Here is a 19,717-nt window from a genome sequence, read left to right on the forward strand (position 1 = left end):
CTTTATCCATGCTTATGAGCTTAAAGGTTGAAGCGTATAGCTATTTACAGGCCGCAGATACCTAGTGGTTATTTTAGGCTTAATTCTGCTGATGCTTATTTTTTCTTTTTTTTAGAAATATGAATTATCTGTTGTGCTCTGTTATTGTTATATATTCCCTGTCAACTTTTCCTTTCTGAGCGTTACAAACGTAGGGTTGGACGATGAGATTTCTCATAGTAAATGTCGGTGAAGACGTTACCGCGACAACAATGCTGAAGGGAGCAAGGACATTACTGAATGATATTCGCTTCTGTGAAGATAATAATTAGCCCCGACTATCATCTGTCCGCAATCCGACTTTCGCCGGTTTTAACCGTTTTCGTACACTTTCGTCGTCGACCTATATTTATTGGCTTCTTTTTTTAATTTAAACAGAAAAAAGTTTGGGGCCAGGGATTCCTAACATAGCATGAAGTCACGAGGTTCGAACATATTATGTAAGACTTGAAAGACTTCTGAGCATGAGATGTCGTAGACCTACAACACAATTTTTAGCGGTTTTGGCTGAAGCTGTTCCTGTGGAAAGCAAAGCCCACCACAGTTCAAATTGATCATAGTTCGGCAGTGGTACTAATAGCCGCACTCTCTCGCAGGCTTTGGACCATTCTATAGAAAACCGACGACCTTCCGTTGGCGGACAGGCAGAGTAGCACGGCTCATGAATGCAGAACGAAACATGAGCCGTGACGGCTGCTGGAATCTTGGTCCTCCGATTTCAACCGAGGTTCACTTCTCCCGTGGTGAACTTGCAGACTAGAGTCTTGATTTCGTCTCCCTCGAGCTCGAGTGACGGGTGGAAGCGGATGGTCAGGCTGTTCGTGAAGCTGCCGGTGGCGTCCTGCGCATAGAAAAAAAATAAAAAATTTGTAGGTAAAAATAGCGTTTAGTGGCAAAGGGCTCATGATCCGTAATACAGATAGATGCACGCTCTTTCCCTATTATGAGTGGGGAGTCTGCTGATGGGGGCAAGCAATTGTCACTGTAAGACTCTCGTCGTGAGAGATTTTAAGTAATTTTAAGACAGACGGTTCTAAGCATTCGCAAGTGTGTGAACGGGCCTTTAAAGGCTGGTTTACACACCCGCGACTATTTAGGACCGTGTGCCAGTCTTCTCACCGTGTGCCATCATCATCACCGTCATCGTCGATGACGACGATGACGGTGATGATGATGATGAACTGGGGGCCCTTTCCCCTTTGAAACGGGCGGGCTCGAACAGGGTTCGTGCCCAAGCCTGGGACCCTATGAGTCTTAACGACTCGTGTGGCGAATCTTATTCCACTAGTCTTCAAGTCGTCTTCTGGTAGCCCCTACAGTAAGCCTGTGCAGGCCCCTCGGGGTCGCGTTGGACTTCGTAACAAGGTTGTCAGCCTTTTTTTCTCTCTCTGTGCGTCATCAAGTTGTAGCGGTTGCCCTGTTGGTACAGTAAAGCCTAACGCCTAAGCGAACGAGATGCAATGCCGGCGATTGCAAAGGGACCTATGTCGAAGGGGCGTTTATGCTGAACGTGTGGATGGGGTATTATACCCCATTCACATGGTCAGCATAAACGTCCCTCTAATATAGGTCCTTTTGTGATCGGCGAATCAGCCCGTGCTTTTGGGTCGCGAACACACGCCTCGTGCGGATGATCGCGAACTGAATCGCCGTCCTTTAGCTAAAGGTGTCTTCATGGTCGTGTGAATGGGGTAGATGAATGGTAGCGACATCTTCCCCCTTCTCCTCTGGCGCGCACACTTTTAATTTATATTGATTTTTTGCTCTTTCATACTTGCGCGCCGACGGTAGCGCCGCCTGCTCCGCTCCAAGGTCAGGAAGCCCTCCTACCAACACGCTGTTTAAAAACAGGCCCGCGTTTGCCCACACCTGCTGTGGGCACTCCAACCGCATTCGCCCGAAGCATCTGCGCATGCGCAGTGCCGACAGCAGCGCCACCGCAGCGGCGTGACGTCAGAAAGTTAAGTTGGTCCATACTTGCGGCTCTAAACTCGTCAAACACGAAGTTGGGGCCGAATTTCACGGAGCTCACCTATGCGGAGGGCAAGTTCGTCTGCTCCTTGCGCAGGGGGGTAGCGGTGACGTCAGAACGCCGAGCCCTGATTGGCTGATCGAGCCCCCCTATCTGAGCGTCGTCTGCTTCTTTGCAACGTCGTCTGCTCGCAACGTCGTCTGCGTCTGTCTTACGTTTCCTGCGACTTTCGGAAGTGCAGGCCAGATTCACGAAACGATCTTACGGCAAAAATGTGCGTAAGACAAAACTTAAGAACAAATTCGTATTCACGAAACGAAATTTTCGTAAGTTTTGCGCAGGTTACGGCGAAATCCTACGACAGCTCCGAAGCTGTACGCACTTCTTACGATCAAGTCAGCATGGCCGACAGCGTCGCGGTCGCGACGACCCACGGACGTTTATTTTTCTACGTGAGCTTCTCACGCGTCCTGACTTCAAGCAGCAAAAAAAAAAGTAAAAATTACTTGAAACAGAGCACGACGAACAAGAACGCTGGATCCACAGACACCGGGGAAAAGCTCCAACGGCGACGATTCCACCGAACGCGACCAAACGAGCTGGGCAGTTAGGCCTAGCAGGCACTCCGCGACTCGGCGACCGTCTGCCCACGACCGGCTGACGTGCTGAATGGAATATGCCCGCGCGACCCTTGTGAACCCTTCCCGTGTTATACTTTGATCGCTGACCTCAATTTTAGATTAAGAGGTCAATTTCTTCCTCTTGTTATCTCCTTGTTTCCCGAGGCAACGGTGACTCTCGCCGGTGAAAAAGCGGCGAATCTCCGACAGACGCAGGAAAGGTAAAGCAGCCATCGCTTTGACTAGCAGACGTAAAGCAGACGACGTTAACTGTGCCAACCCGCCGGCGCCGTTATAGAGTGAGGGGCCTCGCCGCACACGAATGGAGGTAAAAAGTATTTGGGAGGGAACTTGCGGACACTAAGCAAACAAACCTCGGCGCCCCGGGACACCTCGCCAGTGGGTCCTTTGACTTCCCTCCTTGATGCCCGTCTGCTAGTTGTTAGACAAAAACAACGTACCGCTCGAGTTATTTTGTCTGCCCTCCCTTAAAGGCCAAGTCGAGTTCGCTCCGAAAGTCGCAGGAAAAGTAAGACAGACGCAGACGATGTTGCGAGCAGACGACTTTGCAAAGGAGCAGACGACGCTCAATAGGGGGTCGCGATCAGCCAATCAGGACTCGGCGTTCTGACGTCACCGCTACTTCCTTTCTCATGTGCAGAAGACGAAAATGAGCCCACTTGCGAGGCGTATTGAACTATCCCGACGAAGACTTGGCGCTTTTGTCGCCAGCGCCCAATCGGCGCGCTCCGCGAACTTTCGGCTCCAACTTTTTGTCTAACGAGTTTAGGGCCCTTGATCTAAACTGAAGCAGCGCAGTTAAAGGCTAAAAGACACACAGACACATACACGTATACTTAGAGCACGCTGTCACGGTGTGTCCTTCCGCGTCCACTTAATTGGACGAGCCGCAAAAAATATGCTCCCAAAAAGAGGATGAAAGTCATGACGTTGCGCGTTCGGAGGGGCTTTAAACGAGATAACACCGTGATGCCATCTATCGGGTAGCCGTGGAACACTTTCCCGCTCATCGTTATTTTTGTTTTGGCTTGAAAATCTTTCGTCGTGCTAATCTGACCTAGCAAATTAACACGCCAAATGTCGTTTTCACTTCCCGTAAAAAGTGCGTCACGGATTGAGGTGCATCACCGAAGACTTGTAAGCTAAGTCGAGTAGATTTCGTAGCATGCACAGCGTGTGACGTTAGCACACGGGTGGTAAGCTCTAGTGTTAGCAACATCCTGGCAGCGAAAAATGAAGAAAGAACGCCGACGTCATGTTGGCGCCAAATCTGTTGCGCAGTGAACTTCTCCGACTTTTGGAACATGTGGCTGTTGGAACAACAGTCACATGTTCATAAAACTGGCTTGCACCTTTGCATGAATTGCATTATAAACAAGTTTTAATCGATACACGATTCGTCGACACTGGCGTTCTGTCGAAGAGTCGTTTCGTAAACGGCACGACGCTTCGTGGACAAGATCGTTTTCGCTGGATGGATTTTGTAGAGATACTATGGCTTCAGTTTGCCCGCTGAAGGTACACCGGAAGGACTGACAAGGTTAGCCATGCTTCTGCAACGTGCCTCCGAAGGCTAACCTAACCTGAGCCGGGAGACGTCACAGGATTGAAGCTGCCGACGAAACGTCACAAGACGTATCGGTAAAACGAACGAACCCCGGCTCCTAGACGGTTTATTGACGCGCAGTGTCGTCGACACGATGCGGCGAGGAAAGAGAGCACTCACGTTGTGCGTGGTGCTGCAGTCGTTGAGCGGCACGCGCAGCGTGTAGGCCCGCGACCCGTCGCCGCGGATCTTGCACTTGCCCTTTTTGTGGCCCGCGTGCACCACGCCCCGGAACGGCTGCGTGAAGTTGATCTGGACCAGGAACCGCTCGGGCTCGCACGTCAGGGACACTGAAACGCCGGACGGAGGGGGACGACGCCCGATCAGCCAATGGCCACATCATATCTGCACGCAGGAAGCTCGAACAGGCGAGCCGCACACGTGAGGAATGTTTACACTCTTGAGAAGGGCACTCGGGTGGATTCCGAGATCGTCTATTTATGGGGATATTTTAACCTACAAGGTCTAAACAAACTAAAAAAAAAACAAAAAAAAAAAAAAAACAACAGAATTTACACTTATGGCCGACCAATTTCTCTATTAAAATTTTAATCGAAGATTTTTCTGCGCCTTGGAGCAGACACCAGGGATCGTCGTCAGCCGGCGTTTTCGAACAATAATTACTCTTTTAAGTCTCCTACGCCCATAGACTTCACGTCTTTATCAAAATTTAGTGCATGAGGCGCCTAAAAAGAGCACTAATAGTAACGTTCCGAATCTCCATCAAATTAACTATTTTCATTGGTAATAATATTATTAAAGGGGCGATGCAACGATTTTTGTAGTTTGCGAAAATATCGCTTAGAACGGATCCCTGATGTTAATAACTTGTGAAATACCCGTTCATTTTTCTCCACACGCAATCGAAGTCGCAGAAAAAAATAAAGAAAAACGAGCACCGTTCACCCCCTCAACTCGCAGCCAGAACAAGCGGCCACGTGATTTGGAGCCGATTACATGCCGCCAATGTTGATCGTAGCCATGCGCTGGGGTCGGCAAGGCACAGGACACGCGCTGAATTCCAGACATTGTTATGGTTCGGCTGTTTTCGTCATTGCAGCGATTGGACACAGGATACTACCGGAATGCTTCTCGAGCTATCGATTATCACGAGCCCAAATCGAGTGTCCACGCTATGCTCGGGTTCAATCTACGAGCCGCATTCAAATATCGTCACTGGGCGGTACTGCTACCGCCCAGCACCAGGTTTTGCGAAGGAGAGATTCAATGAAAACACTCGGTTTTGCCCTCGAAATTACAGCGCAATAAAAGAATGTCTTGGTCAGTGGCGTTGCGTGCGAGTATCCTTGAGTCCCACTAGTGCCAGTAAGCTCGCGTAAAGTGAAAAACATTCCAATTGAATATCGTTGCACCGGCCCTTTAATAATAATAATGTTGCGTGTACTTTCACACGGCCGGAAGTTAATCAGCTCAATGGGCGTCCGGTGTCTCAGCTGTAGATGAGAAAGCTCCATACATATGCATACTTAGAATATCTCTGCAGGAAGTTTTCGTATGACCAATATAACCTTCCTACAAGCGAGTATAGCACGCTTCCGCTACTGACTGCAGAATGCCTTTTGTATGACGGATTATAATTCAGCACTGTGAATTATAATCCGTGGAAAGGATGTTTCCCATACCTACACTCATGGCTACACCCTTTCAGTACCCTTATTTTGAGTAAAACACCATTTATAATCATGGAGTAGGGCCTCTGTATTGGGTGCTGTTTCTTGGAATATTCTTGGTTCGTTAAAGGGTGTAAAAGAAGGTGTTGGAGTGCGGTGCGGGCAGGTGACACCATAGTCGTAGGGAATGTCGTTTTAGCGAAGACACTGGATAATTATTGTCTATGTAACAATGATTTTGACTCAGAGGTACTTGCATATCCTTGAACTTGGAAGTATTACGTGTTTTGTTAAAATCATTGAACGAGACCAAAGCAAAGTACTCGTATATATCCTTCAAATTTGGTGAGGTTGTCTTGCGTGGTTTACCAATTTTCGTAAACCGTCCTCCTTTCTTAGATTTATTTGAAGGAAAGGGTTACAAGTAATTTTAGTACTTTCAAAAGTAATCAGATTGCTGTTGTGATTACTCCCGAATCAATGTAATCAAATGATTATAAAATTACTCAAAAAAGTAATCAAAAGAGTACTGCACAAATCTACTTCTAGGACACTGTTAGGATCGCTAGCACCCTATTTTTAGCTGATTCGTGCCCCGAGGGGCGTGAATCAGCTTGTTCCACCCTTAAAGGTGTACTCCGCCGATTTTTGAGCTACCTCAACTAACTATATTTTCTGACTCCCAGGCCTTTACCCTTTCTGGAATGCTATTTAATATCGTGAAATTCATAATAGTTATTGCGAAATCGGCAAATGAAAATGATGCAAAAACAGACATTCAAATATACCCGCCCTTTTCAGGGCCGTGACGTCAGTGGAAGTTCAGCTTGCCAGTCGGGCGAGTAGTCTAAAAAATAGAATATGCCAATTATTTGTTCCGTGCTGGAGCGCGGGGACTTGAGCGAGCTTCCAAGGCATTCATTTGACACCATGAAACTGCTTCAAATCAGTTGGGAACAAATTCTACAGTCCAAAGAGTGAACCCCTGCACTTCCAATGACGTCACTTTTTCATTGTTGCCAGTAGAGACTTTCAGTTTGAAAAACACGGTGAGGACCGAAATTGTAAATTCAATAACTTCGTGAAAAAAAATTATTTTGACCTAATATTTGGGATACTATTTTGGCGATGTTCTTTGGCGAGTTTAGCAAAATTTAAAGCAAATCGGGGACCATGAAGAAATCGGCGGAGTACACCTTTAAGGGTGTAAAAACTGTTGGTGTGTAGGCTACTGTGGCCTACGTGACAGCTATTAGTGCAATATATGGAGCGATATAGCGACAAACAGGACGTTGCGCGGCGGCTCGTTCTGACATACGTTGTCCGCAATTGCACAAGTAGGAATACCGTCTTGGACGACCATGTCCTAGAATCTCGCGAATCTTTACTGCGAAATGAAAATGGAGTGGTGTACAAGCTTACATAACAGACCGCACCGAACGTCACTCTACCATGGTCGGAGACCTGCAGACCGCGACTTTTAGCGCGTTCCGACGCCACTGAATGCCTTGCATTGCATTGACGTCGCACCCATTGGGGTGGCCTTGCTGCTGACCGGGTACTTTCTGTAGCATACATTTCCGTTCATGTTCTTATTTATTTATCTATATTTATCTATTCATTCGAGGTAGCCTTCAGCGCCCGAAGGCGTCCCAGAAAATGGGGGTATACATAATCAAAACAAATATACACACACATAAAGATTAAGCAGAAAATAGTACACATTCTGAGAACCATAAAAAAAAAAGATCCTTATACAATGCTACACACTCACACACACACACACACACACACACATATTCAATATTCTCAATCAATAGGATGCAACCAGTCTTCAATAACTCTACAGAAAAAAAAAAAAAAAAAAAAAAAACTTCGGTTGAATTATGACACGAGGTCCAGGTAAGCGGTTCCACTAATGAGCAGTAAGAGGGGAAAAAGGAGTGTTTTTGAAAATGCTAGTCCTGCAAAAAATATTTTCGGTCCTTTTTTTGGTGGTTTAAGCCGCGTGAGATGAAATGAAAGACTGAAGGAACCTTTCGCTTTTATACCCGTTTTGTTACTGTAAATATTATAAAAGAGCTTTAGGTGCAAACTGAACGTATACGACATCCAAGTGACTTCTTAAAGGCACTGGAGCTAGCAGAAAAATCGCAATTGCCACGAACATATCTTGCCGCCCTGTTTAAAACTTTTTCAAAGTCATCACAGATATACTCTTTTTGGGGATCCCATAAAACACACGGATATTCAAGAATTGGCTTCATGTTTGTAAAATATAAAGTCAATTTTGGGAGGACAATGTTTGAAGTCATGCATTAAGAAATATAACAGACCAGTTAGGTTGGCGGTAGTACTAGTTATATGAGACTGCCATGATTAACTGTTGAAAAAAATGTGCTCAAAAACACTTTATCTGTGGAGGAACAGTCAGTGTAGTGCAATTAAGGCTGTATTAAAAAAAAAAAGAAAGAACAATACCTTTTTTTTTTTTTGTGAAACGCACCTAATAACATATAGCAATGTTTAGTGTCATGCGCCATCTTTCGCACCAGTTTGAATTACAATCTATATATTGTTGCAAGGCACTGCTATCTGTAGGATTTCGAACTGTTCGATACACTACGCAGTTTTCGGCATAAATACGAATTTTTGACTCTATGCCCTCGGCGATTTCATTTATGAAAATGAGGAATAAAAGGGGACCTCGAACAGATCCTCGCAGGACCGCTGAACTGACATTCGCATATGTAGTATGTTTACCTTTTATTACAACACACTGTTTTTATACATTACTCTTAAGTTTTGAACCATAGTAAAACATTTCGGGGATATTGGAGGTAGATAGTTTAAGTAAAATCAAATCATATGAGACCGAATCAAATGCCTATCCGAAATCAAGGAATACGCACGAGGACGCCACATCGTGAAAACAATTATTATAACTTTGTTTCGCATGAAAAGTCGGATCTAAACCTATGCTGGGAGAGAGGAAAGAAGTTGGTTACGTTAATCTATTTTTTATAAACTGCTGTATATTACGTGCTTCAACTGTTTCGAACTGGCAGGCATCGCGACAGGGATTGGTCGGTATAGTTATCCAATTTGCCCTTGGAACAGTTTTTATGCACGCACATTGCCCGACGGTGGCTGTCTTCCAATATGACGACGGCTTTAAAAGGGATAACGAGTTATTTTAAATAAAAAAAAATAAGAAGAAAGAAATGAAACAGCGTCAGCACATTCGTCCAAGACACAGTAGAGAATTCCGTCAGGATCGGTGACTTTGTTGGGGTTCAAGTTAAGGAATTGAATACCGTCGGCGTTTATTTCTATCTCTGCCATCGGCAAAAGTGACGTACTCAGAGGCTGGTGGGATCTTACGAATAAGAGACACGATAACTGGGCTGGTTGATATGGGTTCATCTTGAAACAGCGCGAATGTTAACGGACAGAGGAAAGAAGTGGACGATACGAGCGCTGACTAGCAACCGAGGGTTTATTCTAAATAAACTGCCAAATAAAGATAACAAAAACACACGACTTTCTAATAATGGTGGAATGGCGCCTGCGCATCACAGATTTTGGAGCTATCGGTTATACAATTGAATGGGCGATCTCCCCCATGTACAAATTCCTACCACATGCACTGTCCATCGGTGCCAAGCAAGCCTGACTCACGCAGGTGAGGCCCTCTTTTGTTATTCTGTGAGCCCTCTACAACCTCGCGAGCCTTTTGGCCCCCATGTTTATTCGACACGACGGCACTTTCTAGTAAATGTGTACATGCACAGTCACGGCAGTGCAATGGCAAATGTGAGCACGCGGTTCCCTCAACGTACGGTGCTCCCAAAGGCGAATGTTGAGGCATCACTCCGTTTGCCCGATGTACACCTTCCCACACGAGAAGGGTATATGGTATACGACGTCCTTTTTGCATGGTACGCACTCGATTCAGTGTTTGATGCCGCAAGCGCTCTCCCCCCCCCCCCCCCCCTCCCTCCCCCCCCCCCCTGTCTCTCCTTTGTATTCGCGCGTTTTTTCCCCAGAGCGGAGCATATTCCGCTTAACTTGTTACATGCCGCAAACAGTCCATCCACCCGATATCTTGAGGCGGCTCTTTTAAAACCGTGCGACATGCGGTACACGTAAGGGATGACTGTCACATACTTCTTTACTTTTTTTGTAACTTGGCCCCGCGCATCCCCTTTAATACGTTTTGCTATTGTTTCCGCGGCCGAGACGATTGCAGACTCTGGGTAACCGGCGTCTTTTATTCTCCCGACCTGGGCGGAAAGGGCTTCTTTCTACTGGGTAAAAGCAGGACTTTTTTTTTTTTCTTTTCAATTTTTTACCGGCGAACGCATTAATGTCTCATAAATTCTTTTCTTTTTTGACGCGCTTTGAATGCTCCGATTTTAAATCAAGGAGAGTTTTTGCGGTTCTGGGATGATGCCACCAAAACACGTCTGCGCAGATATCCAAAAACTGGATTGCCTGGTGCTTAGGGGTCTCAAATGTGAAAGAGCCCTGCGTCACCGCGGATCATCCGCGGATGTTCGCAGTCAACTGGCGGATGCGGATAAAAATGAATCAGCCTTTGGCGGATTGCGGATCGGATGCCGGGCGCTGCAGCGGGTGCAGATCGAATACGGCTATCCGCGGGTCCGGGTCTACATTTTTACCGAGTTGGTCCATAAATGTGCGCGATCGCAGAGTGTAGAGCGAAAGCGTTAGTGATACTATGAAGTGAAATTCTTTGTCAGGCAATTAATTTCACTATCTGTAGAGCCAGTGACGCTGGTTCGTGAGGAAGTCTGTTTTGAACTTATCTTACAGTGGTGTGCCAGCACGTGTCGGTTTTCATTTGTATATATATTTCTTTTCTCCAATCTAAGCCATTCAGTTGCACGTTATACGCAACAATGTGACGTGTTGGGCTAGTTGGTTTGAAGCGAACATTTTGAGAAGGAACAGCGGCAAAAAACTTGGACAAGGGTAAAGAAACACACACGACAGGACGGCACTGAACTAACAACCGTTGTTCAAGAAACAAAACAAAAAAAAAAAGAAAAAGGAAGGAAGAAAGCACGAAGCATTTTAATCTGAAAACACACACATACACGCACACACACGCCAACCAAGCAGTTGATCGAAGGTGCCCGAATTGTTTTTCAGATAAAGCCACTGACGGTTCGCTGACGCATCTCCCGCCAAATTCAGAGATAAAAAAGGCCTCGATGATTTCTCTTGTCACTCTGTCTGTATGCTTATCCAAAACAATGACGCCACTAAGATTAGGCTGGCACTTGCAGTCCTTGCAGTGTAAAGGTGGCAACCCCCAAGAGTGGCCCTGAGTGAATACGAATGTTCTCTAAGTCTGTCCTTTAGACAGCGGCCCGTCTGTCCAACGTACTCAATGCCAAACGATAAGGGGATATTATAAACCACGCCAGACACACGAGCCACAAGCGGTACTACGTGCTTTTTGATGCATTTCCTTTTCGACCGATTTTCGGCGGTAGCACAGACCTTTGCACATATCTGACCCATTTTTGTGGGGCAGAAAACGCCACCGGGACACCATAGCGACCTCCGCGATACCTGATGAAGATAGGGCACGACCACCATCCTTTTCTTGTCCAGATCAGACTTCATTCTATCCAACCCTTTAGCTTTTTCAAAATGGAGCTCGCCACCGCAGTCAAAAGGGCAGATGAAAACCCTGACAGCTTTAGTTTCTCTACTGCACGCGTTAGAGTCTGACAAAGGGGACCTTTTGTCGTGTTCGCAATAGGCATGTTTTGTGACAAAGCGAATTCTGCTATGAGCAAGTACTTCAAGAGGGCGGACATTAGTCCGCCCTCTTGAATTGCTCTAAGTATAGATGGCAAAGATTCGGGCCATGGAATTGTGCGAGAACCTGGCCTTGAAAAAGTTGGGGGAGAGCATTAAAAAATCGGAAGGTCTGCACCTAAAAGTCTTTTTTAGTGTTAAAACAGATATAGAGTCATGCCCGTTTAGGGCTATTATAACAGAGAGGTACTTGGCAGCGCCAATTGTCGTCATTACTGCAGAAACAGTTGTCGCCGTTGGTCATTGGAGGTACTTTCAAAGTTTCTAATTCTGAGGCAGTGACGGATTTCTTTGGAAGTAATACGTTTGGAAATTTGTCGGCATTTAGTATAGATGTTGAGATCTTTTTTATTCTCTGCCTCATGATCATGTTGTTCTCTTCAGTTTAGTACTGTATAAAGCGCAATGGAGAACTCGCGTTCAGAAATTCTAGCGGTGTTACCCTGGGAACCTTTCTAGAGCTTTTTAGTTTTTACATCAACTCGATGGTGGTTGGATGGGACAAGGATATTTTTCTACAAAAAGCAGGAGTTGGCATTGGATCTATCTTGGCGAAGTGGATATAAGTATTAAAAGTGTTCTTGCAGTATCCACCGTCAAAAAAAGTGCTTCGCTATGTGGACGATTTTTTTGGTTCTGTTTGAGGGCGCTGATGGGATTGACACGCAGGCTAAAGTACTTTGTTTTTGAGAACTGTGGCGGGGGGCTCAGGTTTACGTATGAAGAACCCAATGAGGGGGTTCTCGAATTCCTTGACCTTTCGTTGTGCTTTGAAGAAAAACGTGTTTGTTGGTCGTTTAGTCCACACACAAAAAAAGGCCATTCTGAACTATAGGTCATGCCCCTCAAAATTGGCAAAAAGGGGCATTCTGGTTTCTTGTCTTGGGTCCGCCCTAAAAAAGTCGTGCGTCCACTTGATGAAGGACAGTTTTAACAGGCAGGTTAAAAAATTGAAGCTGTCAGGGTTTCCATCCGCCCCTTTGACTTAGGGGGCGAGCTTCCTTATGAAAAAAAAAAAGTTAAAGGGATGAAAAAAATAAAATCTGATTCAGAAAAAAAAAAAAAAAGAAGATCGTGGTCGTGCTTTATCTTTATCGGGTATCCCATAATCTTAAGCAAGTCGGAGGTCGATATGGTGTCCCAGTGATGTTTTCTGCACCACAGAAAATGGGTCAGTTATGTGCAAAGGTCGGCGGCTACCACGAAAAAGCGGTCGAAAAGGAAATGCACCAAAAGGCCCATAGTACCGTTTGTGGATTGTGCGTCTGGCATGGTTTATAAGATCTCGCTGTCGTGTGGCAATGTCCAGGTCGGACAGACAGGCCACTGTCTGTCTGATGACGTCATCCTTTGTATTCACTCAGGGCCACTGTTCGGGGGTTGCTATCTTTACACTGTAAGGACTGCAAGTGCCAGCCTAATTTTAATGAAGTAATTGTTTTGGATAAACATACAGACAGAGTGACAAGGGAAATCATCGGTGCCTTTTTTATTTCTCAACTTGTCGGGAGATGCGTGAGCGAACCGTCAGTGGCTTTATCAGAAAAAAGAATTGGGGTAGCTTCGATCAATTATGAACGGCATTACGTAACTACTGATATGGCCTATCTTGACATAATATGCTGCTTGGTTGGCGTGTGTGTGTGTGTGTGTGTGTGTGTGTGTGTGTGTGTGTGTGTGTGTGTGTGTGTGTGTGTGTGTGTGTGTGTGTGTGTGTGTGTGTGTGTGTGTGTGTGTGTGTGTGTGTGTGTGTGTGTGTGTTTCTGATTAAGATGCTTTATGTTTCCTTCCTTCCTTCATTTTTTGTGTATTAAACAACAGTTGTAAGTTCAACACCGTCCTGTCGTGTGTGTTTCTTTACCCCTGTCGAAGTTGTTTTTTTTTTGCCGCTGTTCCTTCCCAAGATGTACGTTGTACCGTACGCCACGTCCTGTAGAAACATTCCTTTGTATTGTCCGTGTTTTTCGGCGCATTATCCAGCGATGAGCAACCGCTAGATGCCGCCGCTGTTGCCACCGGCGTCACAACCTATGATGTCATCAGACAGGTTAAAAAAATGGGGTGTGTGTATGTTTATGCAGCCTAGAAATTAGTCTGCCTCAACGGGTGACTTGTTTCCCAGCTGTAGATGAGCAATTTAGCCAGCGCAGTACAACCGCTACCTTGGGATCTTTAACGTGCATCACGCAGTAGTGATGCATGACCGCATGCCAGTACGATGCTCATCCACATCGAAACGGGCAGGGGTGGAAATTGCATCCAGGATCCCTTGGTTCCAGACTGGCTACAAAAAGCGAAACCCCCGACGTGCAACCAGAGAAGCAACCTGGTTGCCTACAAATAAAGTACTCGGCAGCATTCACCGCCCCTTGCCTGTATCTGCACACGGAAGCCACATGTAACCATGTAACACGCGAAAGATCGCGGCTGCCTGGTTTTAGTTAACTGTGTCGCGCGCTGCAGGTTCGATGGAGATGACTATCATTTTAACCTTGATGAGATTCCTGGTTTTGACTCGCGCTCTGCAGGAAGCACGTACACGTCAGCGTAACGAGAACTCAATGCATCCTTTTCTAGGATTAGCGATTAACGTGGTTCGTCGCCCATTTGAAGAATCGAAAAGACAATCGAAGTGAGATCGAGACATTCGAGGCCGATGTTTTGTACCGCCAAGCTCGGGCGGGATGCGAACCGCTCGTTTGTTGCGTAATGCGCGAGTTATCGGCGCATTAATCAAACTTCGGATTACGGGTGTAAATGTACGTTTCGTAGAAGGTCTCGACGGGCTTTGCGGCGTAGAGATCCGGCTTCTATAATTTTTCTCTCGAAAAAGCCTACTCCCACTTGGAACGAGGGAGCCTCAACTTACGGAATATATTAAACTTCCCACTTTAATAGACGTAGAAGGATACGACCAGAATACTGACCAGACTACGGTCACGTGATGGCCCTGAGTTGTTTCTTTATTATGCCGGGAGGCGATGCTCATAAGCAAATAAATCATAGAGCCAAAGGCGAAGGGAGCGCGCATTATTCTACGTCATAAAACGCTTTTTTTTTTTTTTTTTTTATAGACGTGCTATTGCGTTAGCAGAGGTACGCAAACGTTTTGAGATCGCGACGCCCAAAGGCTAAAAGAGATTCCTTCTCCTAATTTTCTCTCAAGTTTCCGTCCACTTAAATATTTAAATAAAGAGGCGGTAAAACAATAATCTAGATTCGCCGCCATTCTTAATTGAATATTTAGGGAATTGCTCGCATTCCTAAGCCCCAACGAAGTTGGAACAAGTAGGTCGACTCGCAGAATCTTTTTGCTTTCGTCTTTTTCGCATCACCGCATTGATGTGATTCTGACAATGTTGTTCGGCCACTTTAACGGAAATGGCCATGCCAATTTGGAATTTTTCTGATAACAGGTTTTCCACCAAAACTTTTTTTATAACAGTAGATTTTTAAAATAAGCTCTCCGCATGAAGTCTCTCGGGATATTGATGGAATCCCTTTTGATATAGTTTAACATGCTGATGTCATGTAGTATGCTCTCCCGGCGTTTTCTGTACACTGCCCACAACCCAAAGTTAAGGACGCTTCGACGCTTCAAGATGTCGTGACTTCCACTTTGCGACTCCCATAGCTAAAAGCAAATATGCAAACAAACAAACATCAGTGTTGGTGAGCTTATGTGTAACCAGCCTGCTATATCATGCAGACGATGGCTTCAATTGCTAACGAATGAAGTCACCGATAGAATGAGAAGGACAGGGCGTGTCTTTCGAACGGCCCGTCTTCCAGCACGCGCTTCATGCCAATACCGCCATAGCCTCCTCTATACCCACAAAGCCTAGCAGTTCGACGACGGAGCCATAGAGTGCCCGGTCGCAGATTTGAAGCGCGAGGGTCCGGTTTCAATGAGCATCAAAAAGCCTATTCTTGGGGAACCTAAACGTCAGCGTACAGCTGTTGCAGCGGGGAGGACCCGAAACACACTTGCTCGCTCGGGAGAAATGTGTTTCGGCGTCTCGCCGCAGCGGGGCGCCAGTCACGTGGCTCTCCTCTCATCCGTTGTCTGCCGATCCACCTTTTCCATTTCGGCGGCCGCTTCTCGTGGCGATTTGGCAGGCTTTGTCAGTATATAGGAGGCTATGCTACCGCAATGCTTTGGCTGCGCGCTCGAGGTTCACGAGACGCCGTAGCGTTGTCGAAGGTAGGAGGCCCACGTTGGCGGCGGGACAACTGAAACTCCTCCCTGCCGTTCTTGCATTGTCCGCGAGACTATGCACCTTTCTAATGCTAACAAGCCTACAGCCCAACGTGCGTTCTCCACAACCCAGCACGCGCATGTGAGTCGCTTTGCAAAGCAAGCAAAGCGCACGCGATACGCATGAAACGCTGGGTATGGCACCGACCACAATCCTATTTCTGGAATGGTCTACATAGTACAGGACATAAATGGCTCGTAGTATGAGGCTGCTGCTAATTTTATCTGAACGTAATCTACGATGTGTCGCGGTATCCTAAACAGTGCGAGCGCCCTGTAATAATGATAAACACAAAGTGGGTTGTCCAACCTCCTCTTCCCTCTTATTCTTTCAAATTTAAATGACAGTACTACTAGTTATTCGAAGTATGTTCACCAAATTATGCGTATGGTAATTTCAATGTCCACATAGGACGCGACGCTATAGCGGTTACAAGCTGAATTCAAATAAGTACTACAGAGATACGGAACAGTGGAAAGATACCCCTCGTCCTGTCCGTGGCGAAGTAGTTCTTGATGACTTGTTTGGTTGGAGCCCTCAGTACTTCTCTTCCTGGTGCGAGGGCACCCGATGTGCAGACCTGCGCGAGAGATTCGATGTTAGCAATTATAAAGTCGACACGTTTTGCGCTACGTAAAAGGAGTATTCACTGGCGGGCATAGATGTGTGCTGGCAAACGGCGAGTCTGGCAAATAGCGAGAGTTGGCCAGACTTATTTTTCTGCGACACACCTTTGGTTTATGGCAGGCGATGAGTTGTTAAGTTTTTTTTTCCATTTTTTTCCATTCCCACCACGTGCTGGTGACTGCAAGTGAATACTTCTTATACGTGTATACCAGCCGGGATTCGGTGTCACCTTTGCGCCTTTTTCGGCGATGGTCTGGCCTAGAGCACCTGTGGCATAGCCAGGAATTTTTTTAGGGGAAGGGGGCCTGAGGTGGCTCGTATGTTCATGACTTGGGGGAGGGTGATCGGCTGAATTTCGTGGGGGGGGGGGGGGGACTGAAGCCCCATAAGCCTCCCCCTAGCTACGCCGCTGTACAGCACCTATATAGGTCACACTATAGTGAATAAGCGTGTAGCCTACGCGCAGCTAAGGCACTCGAGGGCGTTTTAACATCATCCAAGAACGTGCTTTTCAATCCTCTACAACAGAATCATGATTAAGTACTCGCGTGCCTGGTGACCTTTTCATTTTATACATTCACTTTGAAACATGCATGAGCGTTTAATTTACCGCAGAGCGAATCTCAAAAGACAGTTTGGTTTCACGTGAGCATAAGGTTTCGCTTTCTAACCCGCTGTTGGCGCTCCATATCAGTCGCTGAACACGGTCCGCGTATCTTAGTGATTTGTCCGCCGTGCGCGCCGCGGGAAAGAAGATGGAAATGTATTTTTTAATGGTCGGAGTTTCCTATAGTTAGGACATCGAAAGAAGGCCATGTTATTAACATAGCTAAGACCTGCCGTGCGTCTAGACCAGCACTTGGACATTATTGATCACAGTTTAGAAATTAAACTGGCGTTTATTTCATGTGCTCGAAGCAGTTCCAGTCACACTGATCCACAGAGAGACACAAAGAGCGGCCGTGCGAAGTTTGCGAACATCCCATCGAGCGCACGACGTAAAGCTCCACCCACGAGGCAGAGAGATGCGTTCGAGAAACGCGGGAAAGTGAGGCGGTTCCCGCGCCAGCGCCCCGCGAGGCGTCCGAGGAAATAACCCCCCGGCAACAAGCCGGGAGCTCTTGCAGCACTCACAGTGATCGAGCAGGCCAGCAGTAGCAGCAGGACCGGCCGGATGGACATGCTGGCTGCAGACATTGCGCCGCTCTGAGTCTGTCCCCTTGAAGTCTGCGAGGGCGGCGGGCGTCGATAGCCCCGAGGACCGGTCTTTCGCTAAACTGGTTCGATCCCAGCCAGAAGGCTGCACCCATTTCCTTCCAGGTGGGGCGCTACGGGCGTCTCCTTCCCTCTCCTGTTTGGCGTGCGTGAAAAAAAAAAAAAAAAAAAAAAAAATCAGGCTCTACCATTACTTTACTCTGTTCACCCCTAAGCTGACAGTGCGGTGGAATCCATGTTCTCGTTGGATCAGTCATCTTCCGCCACGTGATCACGCTCCAACACTTACCCACTCGCAGAGAGCGGCGTCAGGCGATGAAAGGGAAGCGGTTGGTTGGTCCGGCGAGCCCGTAGCTCCCACCGCACTGTAATCTGAGGTGAGCGGGGTTACCCCCGCCGTCGTCGGAGGTCCGTAGTGAAAGGGACTTCAGGTACAACACGCGTTTGCGGTTGCCGCACCCTTCCCCGTCGCTGCTGACTCGCCGAGGTATCGGCAGACAAGATCCGAGAAGAGATAAATCAAAAGCAGCGCGTCTTTGGGTGCTTCTTCGGATTCCAAAGTCAAGGTGACGGCGAGGGAATACGTATGACGAGGCTACCGGGGACTTCCAGGGATTGCTGGAACTTGCGGACTGTACGAGCTGTCAAGCGTCGGCCGGAGAGATTATGTCTGGTCTGGAGCTGGCCTCATGTCGGTGCACTTCAGATTCGCTGCTGGGCGGCGGGAACGTTGACTCTGTAGGCACGTTGGCTCGTGTGGGTCGTGGTACATGCACGTCCTGGAAGGGTGAGAGGGCGCAGAATGATGGGCATTCCGGCGGACTTGGGAAGGCAATCCATTTTGCCAGGACATCGCTGGCGATGCAAATCTTTTTTTTTTTTTTTTTTTCCTCCCGGCGGACGAGGTTCGGCATCTGGCACCCGTGCTGTTTTGGATCAGACGGAGTTCTATGACCAGACAACAATGCAGACGACCACTGTGGAAAGCCCCGAAGAAGAAGTCGGGTTCCTGGGAAGAAACGTCGTACGATGTAAAGGCTGGTTTTTGTTTCCTTGTTTTCTGGGGTTATTTTCATGTTGGTAGACGGGGAGCGAGCTCTCAGCGAACACCCGCTACCAATTGCTTTGAAACATGTACCTTTAGTCTGTTGCAGGTTCAAAGAAGCGGGACAAGTCCATCCCATAGAACTCTCTGCTCTCCATGATTGGTGCTTGTCTAGTTTCCACTCGCCTCCTCTCCAGCGTTAGATCTGCTAAAGCGGAAAGAGTGGAGGTTTGTGCACTAGCGTAGTCAAATATTTTTATCAACCGTCCCTCCGCCCCTCTGAATAAAAATTGATGTGGCTGGGATGTCCATGGCTCGGGGTCCGGAGGGGGGGGGGGGGGGGGGGGGGAAGGGGAGGTCAAAATGCAAGTTTATGGTATAGGGTCAGCTGTATATCGGGGGGGGGGGGGGAGGGGGGGGGGGAGGGGGGAGCTGAGGTCCCATAAGTTCCCCCCTGGCTTCGCCACTGGTTTTGTGGGAGGAGCTTGTTTTGCTTTTCTGAATCTGTAACGCACTATACGTAATTGTATCCGTCCTTTCTGTGGAAGCATGTTTTAAAGTCTCGCATCTGTGGCTTCCGCTGATCTGTAAACAGAGAGACCCGGGCTGCATAAATAAAGTTGAGTAATGCGGATTCTTGGGCGAGTTGGTACTGAAACTTTGAGAACATGATAGCGCTTTAAGACAGGGATGGGGATATAGGAACGAGACAACACAATGCGCTACATTCTAAAAAAAGACTGTGCGTCTACTTTCACGCGCTACGCTCGGAGAGCCAATCAGCGCAACTTACGGAGGTGGCTCAGCGAATGACGAAGCCGAAACA

The 19,717-nt window shown here is 47.2% G+C and overlaps 1 protein-coding gene across 1 annotated transcript; it reads right to left on the reverse strand.

The window, feature by feature from the left end:
- Positions 1-459: 459 nt before the first annotated feature.
- On the reverse strand, positions 460-17,887 carry LOC8033769. Its single transcript, XM_029968377.4, has 4 exons — positions 17,766-17,887; positions 16,488-16,584; positions 4,379-4,548; positions 460-880 (listed from the first exon to the last, which is right to left on the reverse strand). Exons 1-4 carry the CDS (start codon positions 17,826-17,828, stop codon positions 758-760), a joined length of 453 nt encoding a protein of 150 aa, XP_029824237.1. The 5' UTR covers positions 17,829-17,887; the 3' UTR covers positions 460-757.
- Positions 17,888-19,717: the final 1,830 nt, after the last annotated feature.

The sequence above is a fragment of the Ixodes scapularis genome, unplaced genomic scaffold (assembly GCF_016920785.2).
Source record: "Ixodes scapularis isolate PalLabHiFi unplaced genomic scaffold, ASM1692078v2 PGA_scaffold3__209_contigs__length_174095766, whole genome shotgun sequence".
NCBI classification, from domain to species: Eukaryota; Metazoa; Arthropoda; class Arachnida; order Ixodida; family Ixodidae; genus Ixodes; species Ixodes scapularis.

Excerpts from the sequence above, each read along its gene's own strand:
- LOC8033769 (XM_029968377.4), bottom strand. The coding sequence starts at position 17,828 with ATGTCTGCAGCCAGCATGTCCATCCGGCCGGTCCTGCTGCTACTGCTG. Across the intron at positions 16,585-17,765 it reads TGCTGGCCTGCTCGATCACT|GTCTGCACATCGGGTGCCCT; the intron begins GTGAGTGCTGCA and ends TCTCTCGCGCAG. Across the intron at positions 4,549-16,487 it reads CGCCACGGACAGGACGAGGG|TGTCCCTGACGTGCGAGCCC; the intron begins GTATCTTTCCAC and ends CCGGCGTTTCAG.